The sequence below is a fragment of the Phaethon aethereus genome, assembly GCF_964289735.1.
Source record: "Phaethon aethereus genome assembly, chromosome: Z".
NCBI lineage: Eukaryota > Metazoa > Chordata > Aves > Phaethontiformes > Phaethontidae > Phaethon > Phaethon aethereus.
Genome location: NC_138577.1, coordinates 72,560,236 through 72,580,359, shown reverse-complemented (window position 1 = coordinate 72,580,359; position 20,124 = coordinate 72,560,236). Strand labels below are relative to the sequence as shown.

The 20,124-nt window shown below is 37.8% G+C and overlaps 2 protein-coding genes across 7 annotated transcripts; both read right to left on the bottom strand.

Moving 5' to 3' along the window:
• Positions 1–159: 159 nt before the first annotated feature.
• Positions 160–2,373, bottom strand: LOC309415724 (baculoviral IAP repeat-containing protein 1-like; the record flags this gene model as incomplete). The annotated part of the gene is given in 6 exon segments (XM_082013327.1): positions 160–173; positions 910–943; positions 947–1,114; positions 1,116–1,283; positions 1,287–1,475; positions 2,299–2,373. Coding segments are annotated over 6 exon segments (648 nt in total).
• A 2,877-nt stretch (positions 2,374–5,250) lies between these two features.
• GTF2H2 (general transcription factor IIH subunit 2) lies at positions 5,251–16,410 on the bottom strand (the record flags this gene model as incomplete). 6 transcript variants are annotated; one of them, XM_082013561.1, is made up of 15 exons in its annotated part: positions 5,251–5,370; positions 5,793–5,832; positions 6,125–6,227; positions 7,588–7,691; positions 8,578–8,641; positions 9,790–9,897; positions 10,445–10,532; positions 10,698–10,788; positions 11,805–11,910; positions 12,713–12,767; positions 14,024–14,074; positions 14,900–14,986; positions 15,596–15,632; positions 16,188–16,265; positions 16,355–16,410. In XM_082013561.1, the coding sequence occupies 15 exons, from the start codon at positions 16,408–16,410 to the stop codon at positions 5,251–5,253; spliced, it is 1,188 nt and encodes a 395-aa protein (XP_081869687.1). The 6 variants fall into 6 exon arrangements, with proteins under 6 accessions (XP_081869687.1, XP_081869688.1, XP_081869690.1 ...); XM_082013562.1 differs by having other exon boundaries at positions 10,448–10,532; XM_082013564.1 differs by lacking the exon at positions 9,790–9,897.
• Between the last annotated feature and the right edge of the window lie 3,714 nt (positions 16,411–20,124).

Genomic DNA, 20,124 nt, shown 5'->3' with positions numbered 1-20,124 from the left:
TTCAACCTTTCCCTGTTCACTATAGACATGGCTGTTGCAAGAGGACCATCTTGGCTCAGCACCTCTGAAAGCCAAGATGGTCCTCTTGCAACAGCCAAAAGGAAAGATATGTACAAACCAAGTATTTCACAGGCTTCCTTGTCACCAAAATACTGGCTTTTAAAGATCCAACGCTTTGAGAGACACAAAACTGGCAGAGCAGCAGCTAGGAGGAAAATTAAAAAAAAGTATACATTGTCATTCTTGGAACTTAAAATTATCAGTTTCTCTCAACTATTAAGTTTTAAAAAGTGAATTTTCTGTATTAAGAAAATTCCTACCTAATGAAAGCAAATCACGAGCTCTCAAAAATTACCCAGTTAACTTGATTTCTGTTAATTTCTTGCATGAAGAGATTGCTGCCAGAAAGGATTCAGAATTGAAGTAGCTGGTGCAGTACAGGTGGAAGACAGAGAGGTCTTGGAATCTTTTAATAAATTCAACTATAAAACAAAGTGTTGCAACACTGGAGACTCATTGTATAGTGAACAAAGGTCAAAAATCAAGAAGGTTCTCCTAGCTCCAGCTATGAATTTTACTGTAGAGGGAAGCATCTTCTATCACAACAAAAGCAAGTGAGGCAGATACAAAAATGGGAGCAGCAGCTTGATTCCTCTGTTTACATGTTAAAATCAGATGGCCTGTGTTTTATTTTGTAACTAGAATCATGAAAGATCATTCTGGACTTAAAATGCAGGCAAGTTTTGCTATAGATTAATTTCTGTTTTCTTTCTTTACAACATTTATGGGGGATACAATATCTTGCAAAATGATGAGTGGCACGGAAAAAAACCCAGTAAGTATTGTAAGTAGACTCACACTGTTTTATAAATAAAACCAGAAATCCCTCCAAGCATTGCTTCCAATCACCTGTAAAATAAAACCCAGCTCTGGGCTTTGTTCCTCAGGCATAGAATGGCCATCTGTCAAAGGACTGCAGCCTCGTGTCTGCCGCGCTGTATCTGTAGGCATGCTCTGCTGTGTTCTCCAACTTCTGAACACGTATGCTGTACTTTGAAATATTACACACCTCTTTTCCCAGGACAAATTCACAAATGGGACAAAATTTCTTGTGCTTGTTTGTATGGGTTACATCTAAGCTTCATGGCAAATAAAACTAATCCACAGCAAAAACACCACACACTGGATTTAACAAGTGTGTCATAAAACCCAGCAGTTGCCATTTCTGTCAAAGACCATGATGAATGAGGTCTATAGGACAAGAAGGACTTTAATCTCCTGTGTTAATTTCTCATGGTAGGGTTGTAACTCTTCTGCAACTGTTCATGGACTTCTTGGAATTCTGTCTCCATGTCTTTGGCAAACTTGTGAATATCAAAGGCTGCATGCGGGAAATGAGCTTGCAATGCAGGATTCAGCTCATGAATTTCATTGTCATTCACCTCCACTGTAGGGTCCTCTTTGGCAGACGTTTTCTGAAAAAACAAGGGAAGACTACCCAATTATATTACCCACATCATTTAGATAACATTCAGCCATCACCCCTGTTACCTTAATAACATGTTTTCTACAGGTTATAAACATTTCATTTCACCTTACTAAGAAGACATAAGGCAACTGCAGAGTTGCTATAAACTGCTATATCTGACTAGTCAAATTGAGACTTCTGCTAACTCTGATTGACCATTGCTCTTATAATGACAATAGCAAATACGTGAAACCTTTACAACCAAAACAGAGGGAAAGAAGAGACATAAACAGGTGAGATTTGAGCAAGGAGATGTGAGTGAGTGGCAGACCTTAAAAGCTTCATCCTGTAGCTGAAAAACCTAGAATGGCCTCAGTAAAAACACATCTCTATCATCTCTATTCTTCCATCTCAAAGGCATGACTGAATGTTTCTAGCACATTTTGAAATTCTCCTTAAATTAGGGTGGCAAAAACATACCATCCCAAACGGAAGATGGGAAGCAGAGTGAGAAATATAATGAAAACAAGAAATTGTTTTATTCCAGTATTTTTAAATTTCAACTGTTTTCAGTATAAGTAGTGACTAGCAGGAATTGCATAATCCTTCTTGAAAAGGAACTGGGATTTCATCATCACAAAATAAAATTAATTTGGCAATGAAATTTATTGCCAACTTCATACTGTTAATAGTTGTCTCCAATAAAGTGGCTTTGTTAAATGTTTGGGATTTACAACAGTCTTCTCAAATACAGCTTATCTTGTATGTGATGGTTTGGAATGCAGGAGATGTGTCTACAGTTCAGCTCCATATAGTCAAATTCTGCTCACCTTACCTCCAAAGAGCTTTGCTTTGTTTAACTGGGGAATCAGAAGAGATTTACAACATTTACCAAACAAATTCATCCTCAAGGAAGTGATTCTAAATCCAGAATCTCCAACCTGTTGTTTTCACTGGTTATGAAAATCATATTCCCCTCTAATAAGAAAATGTGTGTGAAACAATTTAAGTGCTTTCAAATCCCAAGGCAAAAAAATGCTACAAAAGTTGTGTCTTCCAGTTCTACTATATTTTGAAAAATTTGCACTATGGGCACACTTATTTTTTCTAAATATGGAAATGTGATTCTCAGATTTGGTGACTTTTAAAATAAAAAATTCATCTACTCTCATTCCTTCAGCCAGGAATTTGCACAATCCAGTAATGCTTCAGAGTTAGTACTTTATGGCATTTTCCCATCCATAAGCTACATCACAATCTAGAATTAAAACTGTTCCTCATATTGCATCAGACAGACCAGGATGCCATCATTTAAGTTCTTCAGGAGTTGTCATTGTTATGCAAAACTAGAAGCAGACAATTATTTTGATCATATTTTAATGAATACATTTTCAGCACATCCATAGTTATGACCATTAACACAGGTGGTAACTTTTATTCCTGCAAGGAAAGCATAAAGTGAGGCACAGGCACTCACCTTTCCGAAATCCCCTTCACTCCACACGGCAGTGTGCCCTCTAGTCTCACTGTGCCTTTCAGCCTCAAACTTCTTGCCACAGTTGTGTCCTCAACCCCACCACAGGAAGTTTTTGTCTGTCTCTTACCTCAACACTTTATGTCCAAACGGTATTATGCAACATCTTCAGGAAGTACAAGAGTTTCTCACAGGGCTGTGAATAACCTCACTGATTGACTCATCTTGTGGCAGATCCAGTAAGTAAAAAACATAAAACAAGAATTAAGCTGGTTGTAGCTTCCGACAAGCAAAGGGCATTTGAGGTCTTCCAGTCAAAGAGTACAGATGAAGGAATCATTTCCTCCATGCTGCTTTAAATACAAAAGCCACAGCTGAAATTCTTTACACATGAGAAAAATGTTGCCCTGATAGCAATTTTTCAGGACCTAGTTTGAACTGCTCTTCCTATCCAATGAGAAGGGTGGAAAAGTACAAGCCAAATTATTACTCAGACCACAAGCAGATAATGGAGTTATATGGCCACAATTTCTACACAGCTTCTACTTTCAAGTATGTTATTTTGGTATCTAGCAAGAGAAAAAGCTAAACCAGATTTAAAGTGTTTTGACAAAACACCTTTTTTTCCCATTAGGAAATGCTGATTGTGAAGCTGAAAATATTATCAGAAAACATTGTACCAAGACACTGTCACCAGTATCAGAATATCAAAGAGCCAGATGCCCAGGGCATTCCTTTGGCTTGGAATAGCCTACTAGACCACACCAAAACCCATGAATATGTCCTTTTTCTGCTAGTTTTTAGGACACCCTTTACAGTAACAGGCACTTCAGTCACCTGATAGCACAAAGGGTTTATGGGGATTGTTTGACTTGGCACAAAATGAAACACAGATGCTGAAAAGAGTAATTTTTCTGCCAACACAGTAGAATTACTGCATTCTAACTGGCCTGCAGGCATAAATAGTAGAAAAAGCAGAGAAGGAGCTATGTTAACAATGGAGAATTTGCATATTTAAAGGACTTGAAATGAAAACTGCCTGTGAAAACTGAGAAGTAGCATGTATCGTTCATATATAATGAGTGTGAAAAACAGGGAACTAAAGATAGGGGGCTGCTTTTTTGTTCGTTTGTTTGTACTTTTAAGTTCAGTGGCTAGGGTAGATTATTGCTATTCCTAACCTGACAACAAAGCTCACAATTTAAAAAATTTAAGTCAGATACATCCAGAGTAACTGAGTCAGTGATGTATTACAAACGTTGCAAGATGACATCAGAAAAAGAGATATGACGCTTTATACTGCGCCATCACAACCTCCTCTTACTGACGTGTAGCATGATACAGTCTCACAAGTTCAAATTGCAATCACACTTTGAACAGACACTGTAAAATGACAAAGAATGTCTTGCATTTGTCTCAACTTCCATTCTTCAATGTTCAGATAAGCACACATGCTTCCCTTTCTCCCACCACCTTATTGTGTGTTGCTCCGGGGGCTTCGCCAAGGAGCTGCAGTTCTGGCAATTAATTTTAGCCTCAGAATCAAAATAGCATTGCTGTCTTCAACAGTGTGACCATCAAACAATAGTTTGTATAAACTGAGGTCTTAGACTTTTGCAAATTCATTGCCTTTCGGTAACCTTACACTCCTACAAGAAAGTGAAACTTAAACCACACAGGTACAGACATAGCTGTAATAGAACTCAACTTTGAGTTGTACCATTAAAACCTAAAGTGTATTTTCAGCTGTATTTGAGTTGCCTTACTGAAGGCCAAGGTGAATAGCCACAATACTTGAAATTAATATTTGAAAAATCCCCCCAACTAATTGCTCAAAAACATCTTTGTTAAATTCTTACAAAAAATATTTTGATCTATAGAACTCCACCATCCAAGAAAAGCAAGGGCTTTTAACAATTGAGATATAAACTGTATTTTCAGGGCTTCTTTTCTGAACAAATAATGAAAGAAAGATGAATCACCCCATTGTCATACAAACCAGTTTTATCACTTTCACATTTACAAATATACATGTTAGTCGCCATAACATTCAGAAAAAGCCACAGCTTTTCAGACAAGAACAAAGAAAATAAATCAGATATAGATAATTCAAGAATATATTAACAGTAACAAAATCATTAATACATTAGATAAAAATTAAAGTTTGCTCCCAAGCCAGTGTTCATCCCTCTGTAATCATCTAGGTCCTTCTTGTTTTGAGGTGCCTCAGTGAAAGCTATGACTGAATAAACAAAATAGATTTATGCAAGAATGACATAGATACGAAAATTTCTAAAAAGAGATGACATCATACAGACATGGGAGCAGGTTGCTCGTGCATACAGCCAGGACAGCAGTGCAGTGAATCATGAACAAACAAATCGCAGTCCACACAAAATGCATTCTGACACACTTTACATATGTAAACCTGTGTGGAAAAGATAGAAAACCAAGTCAAATTAGAAAAAAAATTATCACCACTGTAGCATTACAGTAGGGCAACAGTTGTGTCATCAAGACAGTGTTATTCATTGTTTCATTACTAACATCACAGAAACCCAAATGAATTAAAGTTTCTAACAGAAAGTATGTCCAAAGGGCTGAGCTCGAATCACTGTAGATGCTTCAAACTCGCTAAGAGTGGAAGCTTACTTATGCAACTCTCTAGGAAATCCCTTCCCACACTATTATAGACTTTGCAGTCTACAAGGTGTGACTCTAGAACAGAGAACTCTAGTTAACCATGAGAGAAACTTCCACAAATATTTTTATGGACTTTAGAAGACTAAAGGATCATCTCTACTTCTGACACTCCTCAATGCAAATTCCAGTGAAGTTCAACATACTTACATTTTGATCTTTCATTTCTCCCTGGCAGGCTTGACAATACCTAAAAGCAAAATTGCATAATTTAACAACAACAAAAAAAAGGTCAAGATTGTGTAAAATGGTGTTTAAAAAAATATCTCATACATACTAACAATTCACAGCAATTGTTTCAGCTATTCAACTGAACACACAGGGTAACTGTGAGTGGGAACTACAAATATTTTTTATTGCCAGAGGTGCCCAAAAATGCCCAAACATTCAACAGCTGGCTGCTGCCAGCTTTTCTTACTTTCATGACAAAAAAATTACAGGGTCCACAAGTACACTCGTTATCACAAATATGACTTGCATACCGTTCCCCCTGATATTCCTCCAGGGGAACTTCCTGAAAGGCATCCAAGGGAAACAAGTGGTGGTAAGACCGAGCCAGGTGAGGTGCGGACACTAACGTAAGACCTGCAAATAAAGAGACATCAAAATTATTACAACACAGGACTTACTGAAAAGTTTTTCTGTATTAAACAAAAAAGGATTTTTTTTTTAATTAACCAGTGGTTCAGGGCTTTTAAGAATTAAGGAACAACATTATTTGTTCACTAGCTTCCATAATCCAAACCTGTGACCTTTTCCAGAATTAAATCCAAATGTAAATTAAAAAACACGTAAGTTGCCCAGATTTCTAATTAAAAGGTGTAACTCAGTCTTTACACGTAAATTTACAATTCACAGTTGTAAAGTTAGTCAGTTTTTCATATTCATGCCATACACAAAACACAACCATAGGAGGGTTTTCCGATTAAATCTAAATGCACAACTCCTCTTTGGCAATGACAGTTCTGCTGTTTCTCATCACCAGTTAAAATGGTGCCCAACTACAAAGCTCTAATCCAGCCTGCTATAATACTGCTGATGCCAGGCCACAGCCCTGTTTCAGCTAACGTAGCTGGTTTTTGGCTGGGTTAATTTCCTTCATAGTCGCTAGTACAGGGCTATGTTTTGGATTTGTGCTGGAAACAGTATTGATAATACAGGGATGTTTTTGTTATGGCTAAGCAGTGCTGACACAGAGACAAGGCCTTTTCTGCCTCTCGCACCACTCTTCCAGCGAGTAGGCACAAGAAATTGGGAGGGGACACAGCCGAGACAGCTGACCCCAACCAAAGGGATATTCTATGCCATATGACATCATGCTCAGCATATAAAGCTGGGGGAAGAAGGAAGGGGGGGATGTTCAGAGTGATGGTGTTTGTTTCCCCAAATAACTGTTACGCGTGATGGAGCCCTGCTTTCCTGGAGATGGCTGCACACCTGCCTGCCCATGGGAGGTGGTGAATGAATTCCGTGTTTAGCTTTGCTTGCATGTGCAGCTTTTGCTTTACCTGTTTTAAACTGTCTTTATCTCAACCCACAAGTTTTCTCACTTTTACTCTTCTGATTCTCTCCCTCATCCCACTGGCAGGGAGTGAGCAAGCGGCTGCGTGGTGCTTAGTGCCTGGGGTTAAACCATGACACTGTTAAATCAGGTTTCTTGAGGAAATTATTACCTATTCATATTCATATGTGATTCACCCTTCTTCCCCCCTTTGCTTTAGGGCTTTTAGTTTATTATATTATACTAAGGAATATGATATAGCTTAACTGTTACAGGTACAGTCCTGAAAGTCCCTTGTATGAAGCTGACACCTCATGACACAGGAATGCAGGCTTCTTAAAGCCGACTGGGCTTTTAATCCTTAAATATAGTTGAATTTTTCTACCCCTTAATCCTCTTACAACTAACTCATAATTTATCTGCTCACCTTTTCTTGCTACTCACCACAGATTTTGCATTCCACTGGAAGTTCACAGTATTTGGCTCTGCACTGGGGACAGAAATAACCACCCAGTGTAAGACCCGGCTCACTGTTGTTTTCCAAATGCCTAGAGTAGAGAGAGACAATTTAATATCCAAGAAGTAACACCATAATACTATGTAACTACAACTACCACACAGTTCTCGCAACAAATTGTTTAAAAAGTTTCAGTAGCTTCCATGCAACAGGTCCACATGTATGGAAGTGTCAGAAAGCAACTGATGTGGTTACTGATATCTCACCCTATTTTCCCACAGAAACAGAACAAAGACCAAATTTTCCCACATAAAGGAGCCAATATGTCTTTAAAAAATAAAGTTACAAAGATAACAGCATTGAAAGATAACAGCATCAGTATTTTTACTTACACACACACAAATATTCTGTATTGCCTTTATGATTCACGTTAGTACTTGTTCTTTCAAACAGCAAACACTGTTCCCTTCTGAAAATTCAGACTCCTCTATCACCCCTGAAAACCATCATTCCTTTCATTGAGAAGAGCACTGGTACACTAATCAAATGAGGCCTCTATTTCAAACTTCTCTTTGAAGTCACATTAATAAATAGGTAAAAAAATACTTTATTTCAGGTAATACCCTACCCTTCATCCTCATCATTACCTTCATAGTGCTAAAAATACTTGAATCAAGGAATGCAAATAAAATTGGTATTAATTACCTTAATACCTTGTAGCACACTTGTGTTCTAATCACTACACAACACCTTAAAAAAATTTAAATGCGCATTTTAAAAAAACATACTTAACAGAGGTAACTATGGCCACATACCGGATGTGCAAACGGAAATAAAATTTCTACTGAGAAGTCGCAAGACATTACTAATTTTTCATGCTATTTTGCAATATTTTCACTTACAAGCAGATTTTCTAAATATGGCTAATTATTATTCAACTCCAATCAGCTCATTGAATTCTCATTAACTCTACTTACGCCATGCTGAAGGATGGCTTTGCATCTTGATCAGATAGAGAAGCAATAGTATGCTGAGGAAAACCTGAAGAGAAAAACATCCCCTATTACCAATTTTAAATATTCAAGTAGTCTTTCAGTTTCTTACTTCAGTGGAGAAGTTCAAAGATTATTCTAAACATTAATGTCTCTCTCTCTTTTTTTTGTTTGTTTGCTATTACAGAAGTAACACACTCTTACCAGGTATCAAATTCTTCCTAAAGGTCTCTACCTACATCCACCAACAAATCTCTCATTGTGTTTCTCCCAACTAACAAAAAAACAAAAACAAAGAAAAAAAAGAAGTCTTTTCATAGACTTCATATTAACTGAAGCTCATCAGAACACCATTTCTGAAGAACAGCTAAAAAGCTGTTCACTTGAACAATGGTTTCTAATGAAGGGGAAAGTGTTTTTATATGCAGATACCAAGCATATATACATCTTACAAGTGCAGTATATAACAGATGAGACTATAGCACTTTAAAGAGGCTGTAACAGATGTAATTCTTTCTACCACATATTTTTTACAGCTCATGTCAAAATGGGCAGTTAATTTTTCCAACTGCTGCTCAGGCTTTACCTATAACAAGTAATCTCTTCAGTATTTGAATCCACACATAAAAATACATACATTCTTATCTGTGAAAACAGGTAGATTAAAGTGAGAAATCTATTCTGGTTTAACTCCAGGCTTAAATTTATTAAGAAACACATGAGGAGAATAAAAGGTACCTAATCCATTCGTTGAAAGAACACAACAGTGGTCCTAACAAACATGTACTACATGGCCAAGCAGATGGCTCTTATAGTCAATTTAGCTTATAATAGTTGCCTTCTGCAGGGCAAAAACAGAGGGAGAAAAAAAGTAGCTTTTCATCCTTCATTTCTAAGTATTACTTTTATACCAATTACTGTACAAGCAATATCATTCCACTTTATTGTTTCCAACTACAGTTGAGTAATTTGTCTTATTGTTTTAATTATTAATTTTATTTAAAAGCTGACTACTTCGCAGAAACAACATCAAGAAAATTATCTATTTTGCAAAATAAAAGTTAAAATAAAAAAACAATTGTGCAATCTCTTTATTACGCTTCTAACTATTTGTATGGCTTTAACAGAAAATGCAAAAAAAAAAAAAGACAAGATTGGCACATCCTGTGCTAGGACTTCAATAAAACTGTATCCTACCCATTCGAATAAGGGAGCACTCAGAATTTGAACTGGCAGGTGGAGGACTAACATGATGCATCAGCAGTTCCTTATAATGGCTTTCATCTAAAATAACGTGGTATGTTCCTGTCACGAAGAAAGAAATGCCTTACTCTCAGATTATGACCAGATAAGAATACAAACATTTTCTCCAAATGACAGAAAGCAACTGAAGTAGAAAAAACAATTTAGCCAACCCTGTTCCAAAAAAACTGTCCTGTTAATGCTACTGAAAAAGACAAGTTTTAAAATTAATAATACCAGAATGTTTAATTAGATATGCAGGCCCATAGCTTTTTCTCCAACTGTAGTAACAATACTCTAAGAATTATCACCGTAGTAACTGATATTAACATGTTAACATTAAGTTCCACATCACATATCTTTATATGTGGAACACTACATTTTAAAATATATGTATTACTTCTCTCTAGAGACGCAGCTACCAGCTGAAAATAATTTCACTAAATACTACGTATTTTGTAGATTTAGGAAACCCTTAAATTTTCTGCCAGCTCAATAGAGCATTCATCCTTAAATATCAAAACGCATTAATGAATATATGAGAAATTAGTTACTTAATTTTGATTTTAACTTGTATTAGTAGTATAACTACTGAACTTCAGATACATACCACCAGTTTCTCGGGCAAGTACTGTACAAACTCGAACTTCAGCACTCAGGCCGATGACAGATACTCTGATCTTAACTGCTTTTAAACGCTTCATGTGGAAAAAGAAAGCATACTCAAATTCACATGCAGAACAGAAAACAATAAAAAGTTTCAAATTTTTAAATTAAAATTAGTTGGCAACGACACTGCAACTGTCTCGTTTTAGTCTAATAGCTTGGGTGTTCAATGCAGTAGTCAAACTTCACTTCTGTACCTTAATTTGATCATAGATGTTGGCTGGATCACATGTTGTCAGACTGCTGAAGACTACCAAAACCTCTCTGCTTGTATGTCCTGGCATGTGCCTAAAGAAAGTATATAGTTAATTTACTTCTGTACACTAAGATACTTGTATGCCAAAAGTTTCTAAGGACTTTAACAAACTAGAGTCAGAAGACGACACGGTATGAAGTCCCCTACAAATTATAAAAGGCTGTGGTAAAATCCTTCTCTGAGTACCAGAATTTCACCTTTCAAAATCTTTTCAGTATCTAAAATACAAAGTAGTTGTTATCTGACTGTTTGCCCTAATGCTTAAGTTATCCTTGTACCTTATCTGTAACCTCACAGGTAAAATTCACCTTCAAACTAGCAACACTGCAGTAAGTCTTCCTGACTTCTTAAAATAAAAAACTCTCATCAGTTTATAGGTGTAAATCCATTACTTTGAACCACTGTCTTTTAGTTCTTAATGAAAAACTCTCTCCCAGCTAGTCGTTCAGATAATTTTTTATGACATTGCCTACTAGCTTTGTTTTGTCAGTGTTTCTGGCTATAATTATTTGTTAAAAGTCTTCCACAAATGTTTATCCTACCTCAATACCTCACATGGCAAAAAAGTTTTTAAAATCTATCCTACCCGAAAATTTACCTTTCTAAAATACGCCAAAACTCCCACCAGATTATTGTGATTCAATGCTGTTTCTTTTCCTGTTCGTATCATTATTAACCCCTAACTCTCCCCTCTCTCATAACTTATGCCTCTAGTAAAAAACACCTGCAGTCTTTCATCACCATATGCATACACAACATAACATCATCTACTTAATTTTAAAATATTTTTGCTTTTTATAAGCAGCACACCTCTAAATAGAAGCATCTTATGCTAGAAAATAAACTTCTGCACTACTAGCATATTTAACTTAACAGGTTGTATTGTAAGAGGACATAAAGCTGCCCTTTAAAGACTCAGGGCAGTACAATGCAAGATGCTACTTGTAAAAAATACTGTCTCTGCACCTCCAGAAATTCACAGCCAGCATTATACTGATTATGGGGAATAAACAAAAAACCCCCCAGAAAACTCCATGTATATACTAACTTTAAAGTCTGCATGGCCAAGTTTAGGGAATTATACAGAGATGGCTCTCCACTGCAGTTCATATCCACTGCTTTCTTCAGAGCATTTATGTGCTTTTTTGCGTTACCTTTAAGTGAAAAAAAAAACAATTCACCTGAAATAACAAGTTAAAAGAACTGGAATATTTAAACTACATATCTAATGAAGTGTACTTGTACAACAACAGTTTTCAGACTGTGACTTGTAACTCAATGTTTCTCCTTAGAAACTGATCTCTTGATCAGAATGTAGAAAACAACAAAACAATATATGAACAGAAAGACATTTACTTTATAGGCACTCAATTATTAGAAACTTTACGAACTTAAAAAATAAAATCACTGTTGTGTATCATTAAGTGCTTAACCTGAGTGCAAAGTGTCTCACAAAGTGTTTCAGCACAAACCATTTAGTTTCCTCTGTTATCCTCAAAGTACTATTCAAGGATTGATTGATCTCAAATTCCTCAGTACAGTTTACAGGTGAATAAAGAGAAAAAATTAAGACTTCGTCTCTGAAGCCACACAGATTGCTAGAGATAGAAGGCAGGATCCAAAGAAACCTTGCTTCTTAACACTTGATCAGGTCTCACAAGAACACACAGATGTGGTAAAATACAAAATTCACAAACGGTAAGAAATTAACTCTAGGGGATACAAAACATATTTTAGTTGCAGTCTGCATAAGACTTGATCACAAATAAGCACACAATAACAATTCTAGACCAAAACAGATAAAAATAAAGACTCTGGTTTCAGATAACTTTTTTAAAATTAAAAATAGTGTTAATGCTACCTCACATTCAGCAGTGTCATCCAGGTAGAACTTAGAACATCAATGCAAGACATGAAAACATCTCTGATTTAAAAAAAAATATACTACCTCCCTACCTGAAAGTTCTGTCATTTTTTCAGCTCTTTTATTCTTGGTTACAATTAAGCCAATCTGGAGAAGGAAAACAAAAAAAAGGCAAAACTTTTCTTCGGAAGTTTAAAAAGTTGAATTACATCTTTGCTATATTTTGCTTAATACTTCTTTATGGATCAGAATTACTTAACTATACAAGGTATCTTTGAAGTGTAACAATAGCAGCATAACACTATGCATGAGTTAAACACACATTCCTGTATTTCCAGTACTTTTGCTAGAAGGTACAAAAAAAAAATCTTCTAAAATTCTAAATGCCTGAATAATAAAGTCTTCCATGTTAGAATTTATATTCAGGAAAAAGGGAATAGATGGCTTCTTGTTTTCATTAGTTCAGGCAGAAACAAGAATTTCACCAGACTGATGAGGAAGGAATGGGAAAGGAACACATCAACTGAAAACAGTTATGAGAATCATAGAATAGTTTGGGTTGGAAGGAACCTTTAAAGGTCATCTAGTCCAACCCCCCTGCAATAAGCAGGGACATCTTCAACTAGACCAGCTTGCTCAGAGCCCCGTCCAACCTGACCTTGAATGATTCCAGGGATGGGGCTTTATCACCTCTCTGGGCAACCTGGGCCAGTGTTTCACCACCCTCACTGGGAAAAATGCCTGCCTTAGAACTAGTCTAAATCTACCCTCTTTTAGTTTAAAAACATTACCCCTTGTCCTATCACTACAGGTTCTGCTAAAAGGTGTGGCCCCATCTTTCTTAGAAGCCCCCTTTAAGTACTGGAAGGCTGCAGCAATCTCCCTGGAGCCTTGTCTTCTCCAGGCTGAACAACCCCAACTCTCTCAGCCTATCTTCAGAGGAGAGGTGTTCCATCCCTCGGATCATCTTTGTGGCCCGCCTCTGGACCTGCTCCAACAGGGCCATGCCTTTCCTGTGCTGAGGGCTCCAGAGCTGGATGCAGGACTCCAGGTGGCATCTGACCAGAGTGGACGAGAGGGGCAGAACCACCTCCCTTGACCTGCTGGCCATGCTTCTTTGGATGCAGCCCAGGATACAGCTGGCCTTCTGGGCTGTGAGCACACATTGCTGGCTCATGTCCAGCTCTTCATCCACCAGTGCCCCCAAGTCCTTCTCGGCAGGGCTGCTCTCGATCCCTTCATCCCCCAGCCTGTATAGATACCAGGGGTTGCCCTGACCCAGGTGCAGGACCCTGCACTTGGCCTTGTTGAACCTCATGAGGTTCACACTAGATAGTGTTAAAACTTAAAATTAACTTTTAAAATATCTTTCAGTTACTTATTTCTTGCATGGTTGTACATACCTGACTAATAGGATTTTGGTCAAAGTACTCTTCAACAAAATATTCCAATAACTATGAAGAAAAGTTAAGACCGTTAAAAACTAAATACAGTTTTATTCCATATGCATTAATTTGGTGGTATTCTGAAAACATCAAGTATGATTGAAAAAAAAAGGGGGGGGGGGAATTGAGCCCTTCCTTTCCATTCTCTTTTCACCCCAGCCCTCCATCTTTCTCCTTCCTCCCACGTTACCAATGCAATGTAAATTTTAGAAACTAGCCACCCCTTATTTTATTCACTTGTAAATTGAAGTTCTAGATTACTGTTGGTTCTAAATAGAGGTTTACAATACACCAAAAAGCACTAATCAGTACAAAATTATGAAAACTCAGGATTTCAATGCTTAGTGTTGTTAAAAAAGACCATATAGTACAAGATGTACAGTTCAAGTCCTTTACAGTCTGAAGCAGCAATTCAATTCAACTCCTGTCTAGCCTCCATTCAACTAGAATTCATCAAAACACAACTGTAAGAAAAAAACCAACCTAGATGTCTAATGAAAGTATGTTTGTTCTTCTTTCATCCCTTATTACAGGCAACACTTCAGCTTAATTTCCACATAATTTTCATAACATGTCTATCCATAATATGTCCTTACAAAGTGTTTTTACTGTACAGAAGTACTCATGCAAGGCAAACTACTGTCACACAGATTTACTATTCAAAAAACAGGAAAATTACAGAGTAACAACAGAAACAAGACAAAAAAAGTAGGTCTGAGAGGAGAGATGAGGCTATGCAGGTAATCTACTCACAGAAGACTGCCATTCTTTTAAATGCAACACGGAACTGGTTTACAGAGAAACAGTGATTAATAACAGAAAACTTCTGAGTACCTTCAAAGTGCAAGTAAGTCTGTTTGGTTTTAAATCTTGGTCCTCCATAGTTCTTGATCCATCAACAACCACATAAAGGTGACGCATCTGCATTTTCACCATAAGTGATAATCACTCACAGAACAAATATTTAAATGAACTGCTCAATATTCCGTTTACTTAAAAAAGCAACTACTTCCTCCCTCAAACAGGGAAAATTCAGTATACTGAGCTATGCAATCAACAGCAACTGAAAAAGTAATGCATTTTTTCACTTTTCCTTCAAAATGAAAAAAAGGAGTATCTTGAAAAATGCACAGTTCTTTTTCTCTCACGATAAGCTACAAAATATGTATAGTGTGCACCTTCACCGCTTCATTTGAAGAGCTCAGTGTTGTATAAAGTAGTGTTGTTACTTCCAACTCATTTAAATTATGCCCATTTTTCACATAAATTAAAAATAGACAGCGTGGGTGTGTGTCATCTGACTGCTGTTGAAAGACACACTCTGGTACAGTGAACATGCCAAACCTCCACCTCTGAATACTCATGCCAAAGAACAAAGAATGTTTTAAAAAAAACAAAAAGTTTGGTGGAAAATGCAAACTTTGGTCTCACGCACATTAAGTCAGCAAAAGTGTATTTCAGATCTGGCACACTGCCTCTATTCAAGCAGTTTTGGATGCAGGACACACAAAGCTTAAGACATTAACATACCATTCCAAGTCGAACTTGTCCCTGATGATCATAGAGTCTAATAAAACACAAAAGGATTTAAGTAAGATGCAAATGAATGAATTGTTCCTAAAGCAAAAATCTGGAACCAATACAATATTAGGCTTCTGGCAAATATGAAGCAACAACAAACCACACTTATTTACACCGAAAAGATGACAATTCAATTACAAATAGATTTCCTGCCTCTCAGAAAACAAACAAAAAGTATTTCTTACTACCAGGTTTAACAGAACTTTAAATTTTTATTCAAATTTGAGTATTTTAACATAAACTGAAATAAAACAAATCTAGATTTAATCTAGCAATTTTTTTTTACCATTTGAAACACAAATCTGGTGCCAGGATACTAAAACTAACATTCAGTCTTAAGATTAAAGCTAAAAATAAATTTTAGGGGTTTTTTGGCACAATTAATAAGCAGCAGGCAAAAAGCATGCATCTGGAGCTCAGAAGGGGTAAGGACACAAAAATATATTGCAGGCACACTGATATGCTTACTCTTTCATAATGATTAAGTCCTTATAACTGACTAAACCAGTATTATCAGCAGGCTCGTGGCAACACATAATACCTTTTCCTCTTTGCCTTGAAAAGGATGTCCTCGATGGTGGCTTTCAGCGATCCGGATTCATCTTCTTTAAGAATTTCCCTAAGCAAAACAGATCGTAACTGAGCAGAAGGGTGATTTTTCTCGTCGTTCACCAAGAAGGTGGCGAGGGGGGGAAAGGGACAGCCTACCATGTTCTCTCGTAGCCTCCTTCCCAGCGCTTGGTCCGTTCGGATTCCTCATCCATCCCGGCGGCTTTGCCCTGCCGCTGCGGAGCGCAACGGCGGCCGCGCCCCGACTACACCGAAAGCTGCCGGCCTCGGCCGGGGAGGCGCAAGTCCCGCCTGAAGGGAAACCCCTCCACGGAGCCGCACGGCGGGCGAAAGATCTGTGTGGAGGGAGCGGCCCCGGGAGGGCCGCGGGCGACCGGGAGGACTGAGAGAAACCTAGCCCGCGCTCCGCCCGCGCCTGCCGTCAGGCCCAGCCGTCTCCCCGCGCCGACCCGGAAGCGCCAGCGCCCGCCCTCTTCCGTCTCGGTGCGCGGAGGTAGCCGTCCCGGCTACCGCCCAGACCGCGGAGCGATCGTTCCGGGGAGGATGAGCGGCACTCGCCCGCAGCCCGAGGCCTGGCGTCCCCCGGCAGAAGGGAGCGAGGCCAGGCCGGGTGGCTGTCACCGATAAATGCCGGGTGTGACTTGCCCTGAACTTCAAAATGCGCTGAGGCCGCACCCGCCCACCCCAGTCTCACCGCCAGACGGGACACGGATCCTTGGGGGGAGACGGGAGTGAAGCTATCCGGCTGCTTAGCGGCTCTTCCGCGGCGTCTCAAGCTGAGGAAAATACTGCTGCAGCTATCATTAAATACAGGATATTTTTCACAACAACATCAAAATACTCCACTTAATTTATTAAAAGGATGGTAGCGTAGCGAAAACGCTTCGTGGCTACGTCACTGGCGTGGGCATAGAGACCGCGGTAAGTTCTGTCAGGTCAAACCGTCCCGCGCTCATCTCGGGGACCGGTCGCCAGGACTATCTGGCCTTTCGTGGTATTTCCGTAATTAACTGAGGTACTTTCAGTAATTAAGAGAAAGTCCAGGAGTCTGGAAAAAAAAGACCATTATTTAAATATACTGTAACATTGAATTGTAATGCATAGTTACAAACATCAGTTACTTAATTAAAATAACTGCCCATTATCCCTGTAACAAAAGCACTGCTTTAACCCTGTTCGAAAATACCGAACTTGGAATTCATTCATTGCTGTGAAGTTCAGGGTGTATTCTCTGTGATTTTAATATGCTCATGGCGGCACACCGAGTGGTGGAGTAATACATGTTTTTGCAAATGTGCAGAATAATCTTACCATACTCGGAATCACTCCTCTGAGGCTGAGTTCTTGTTTTGCTGCGATAGCTTTCTTTGGGGATTTCATTTAATGAACTATCGCTACAAAGCTGTGAACAATTAACTCGCAATTGCATTTAAGAAGTGTGTCAGGATCCTTCATGTTCCATTGAGCAAGTGTGCCAATTGCTCCGACCAAAGAAAATGTCGTTTTTTCACTGTTGCGTACATTCCATTTTTCAGATATCTTTAGTTTGTCTCCTTTGCAAGCATACAATTTATTTTTAAAGGCAGCCAGAAAGATACGAGAAGGACTCTTATATCCAGCAGCTCTTGTCCTTACATTACAGCAGAGAGATTTTGATATATAGGTTAATGTAGTAGAGCAGTGCCTGGTCAGGATACAGGGTTGGAGGAGTTCAAACCATACATGCCAATGCAACTTTAAAAGGTTTATTTTTGGTTTATAAATTAGCACAAATCTAGACTAGAAGATGATGTAATACAGGGATTGCTTATAGATGAACACCTCCTGAAGCTACAGCTTTTCCTTTTCACTTGTTTTTCAAAATAGGACAATAGGCTATTTTGTTTGCATACACAAAACTGACTAGACGCTAAAAGAAAGCATGAAGAAGAAAATAAATTACGGTTTTAGCACCCAGTAGAAATACCAGGGTTTTTCTGGTATACAGGTCCAGGAGGGGCTTTTATTTTCTGTACACGTAAGAAACCTGAAGCACTTGTAATAGTGATTATCTTCATATGCGGGCAGAAAACATGTTGTGCTTCTAACACTGAAAATGTACTTATATTTATAGATGTTAACTAATCACCTCTCACAACTACTGTACTAAAGATCATAAAACTACATTTAACTGTAACAGTAACTTTCTTCTATTACCCCCACTTTGCTATGCCCAGAAATTGACAAACAATTCTGCAGTAATATCATACCAGTTGATGCCAAATGAAGCACAATATGGTCCCTACATTCAGGGGTTTATAATAGCAGCTAGTTCATGTTGTTAAACATAGAGGATGATTTGTTTAAAGACAAGAAAAGCATTTTCAGTTGTATGGATTAATGTCAGTGCTTGAGAACACAACATGGTAACAACATGTTGCCATAGGATGGATTGGCATTTGTGAGAATGAGGCAGCAGGGAAGAAAAAATATACAAGAGTTTAAGGGAACAGAGGGACAGATTTGTTAGTAGAACAAACTTGCTAATACAAGAACAGGATAAGAACTATGAAACATTCAAAACTACGAAGATCTGAAATCTGCTGTGAAAAAGAAAAAAATTAGTTACATATAATTTACACAAGCTTATATGTAATTTTAATGTATCTCCAGAGGAGAATACTACACACATTGGTAGAAATGGAAAATTACTGTAACTACTCAATGATAGGTAGAGAGGAAGAAACACAATGACATTTACAGAGTGCACATACTTTAGGAATAGTAGGGAATAAGCACTCTTTCAGGTTGAAAGAATACATCATAGCATTTTACATGTTCTGGTAATTCCACAGGGTCTTTATATTTAAACAGGTTCTAGAACTGTACAAATGTCTCAAATTATTTTATTTTGTTAGAGTGAAAATTACATGTAGTTTTAAAAATTTGCAAATGTTTGCTTTCCCACAATGCAAGCAAAAAGAAAATGCAGTTACGCAAAGGTGTACTCTTCCATGTGCAGAAAGAGTTTGAGACCTTTTCAGATTAACATCAAAATACAAGAAGAGCTAATAAATTAGTTTCGGGTATTTTGATATTACATGAGTATATTTTGCTTCCACCTAAAATAATTCTGTGCAGCACCGATCCATCTCATGTCATCAAGAGTTTCCATTTCATATGCATCACGGTGAAGATTAGTTCAATAAAGCCTAGAGACAGTTTTAGCCCATTTCTCTGCAGAGCAATCAGAAATTTACTCGATACTGGAAGTGGGCCAAGACTGTGTTTGCCCTCTTGAATTACAGGAAAGTTGCTGAGCATCCGTTTCTAAGGGGTGTCACTCTGCATCCAAGTAAAACAATAAATGATGAAGAAAACATTTAGAATAGTAACATTTCCTTAAATAGGAATGGGGAAAAACTTACCAATTCTGTATCATTCAGCCTGTTGCATTTATCAGGATAAATTTATGAATATAGGGGGGAAAGTGGAGAAATGAATTAGCCTTCAATTAAACCATGTCTAGGAAAAATCCAAGATATTTTGAAGGAAAGCAATGACAACTACTGAAGATGGAAAAAGGGGAATTCTTTAGTTTAAGAAGTCAAGATTTGCTTCTAGGAACAGAAATAAAGTCGTAGTTAGATCTACTTCCATTAGATCACATGCCATCCTTTCTGAAGAAGGAAAAAGTCCAATTTATAAAACGACAAAATGGAAAAATGGCTGCAAGCTGACAGTTTTAATAAAAGAGAGAAATGAGACCTCTTTCAGAACAGGGGTATCTTTTATTGTTAGGGCAAGAATTTCAATGCTGGACAGGAGCACAGAATATACAATCATTTTGTAGATTATGATTGTCCAAATGCTTCAAATCCCATCACAATTTTGAGATTAATAAACTAAATACTGGATAGCTTCTTCTA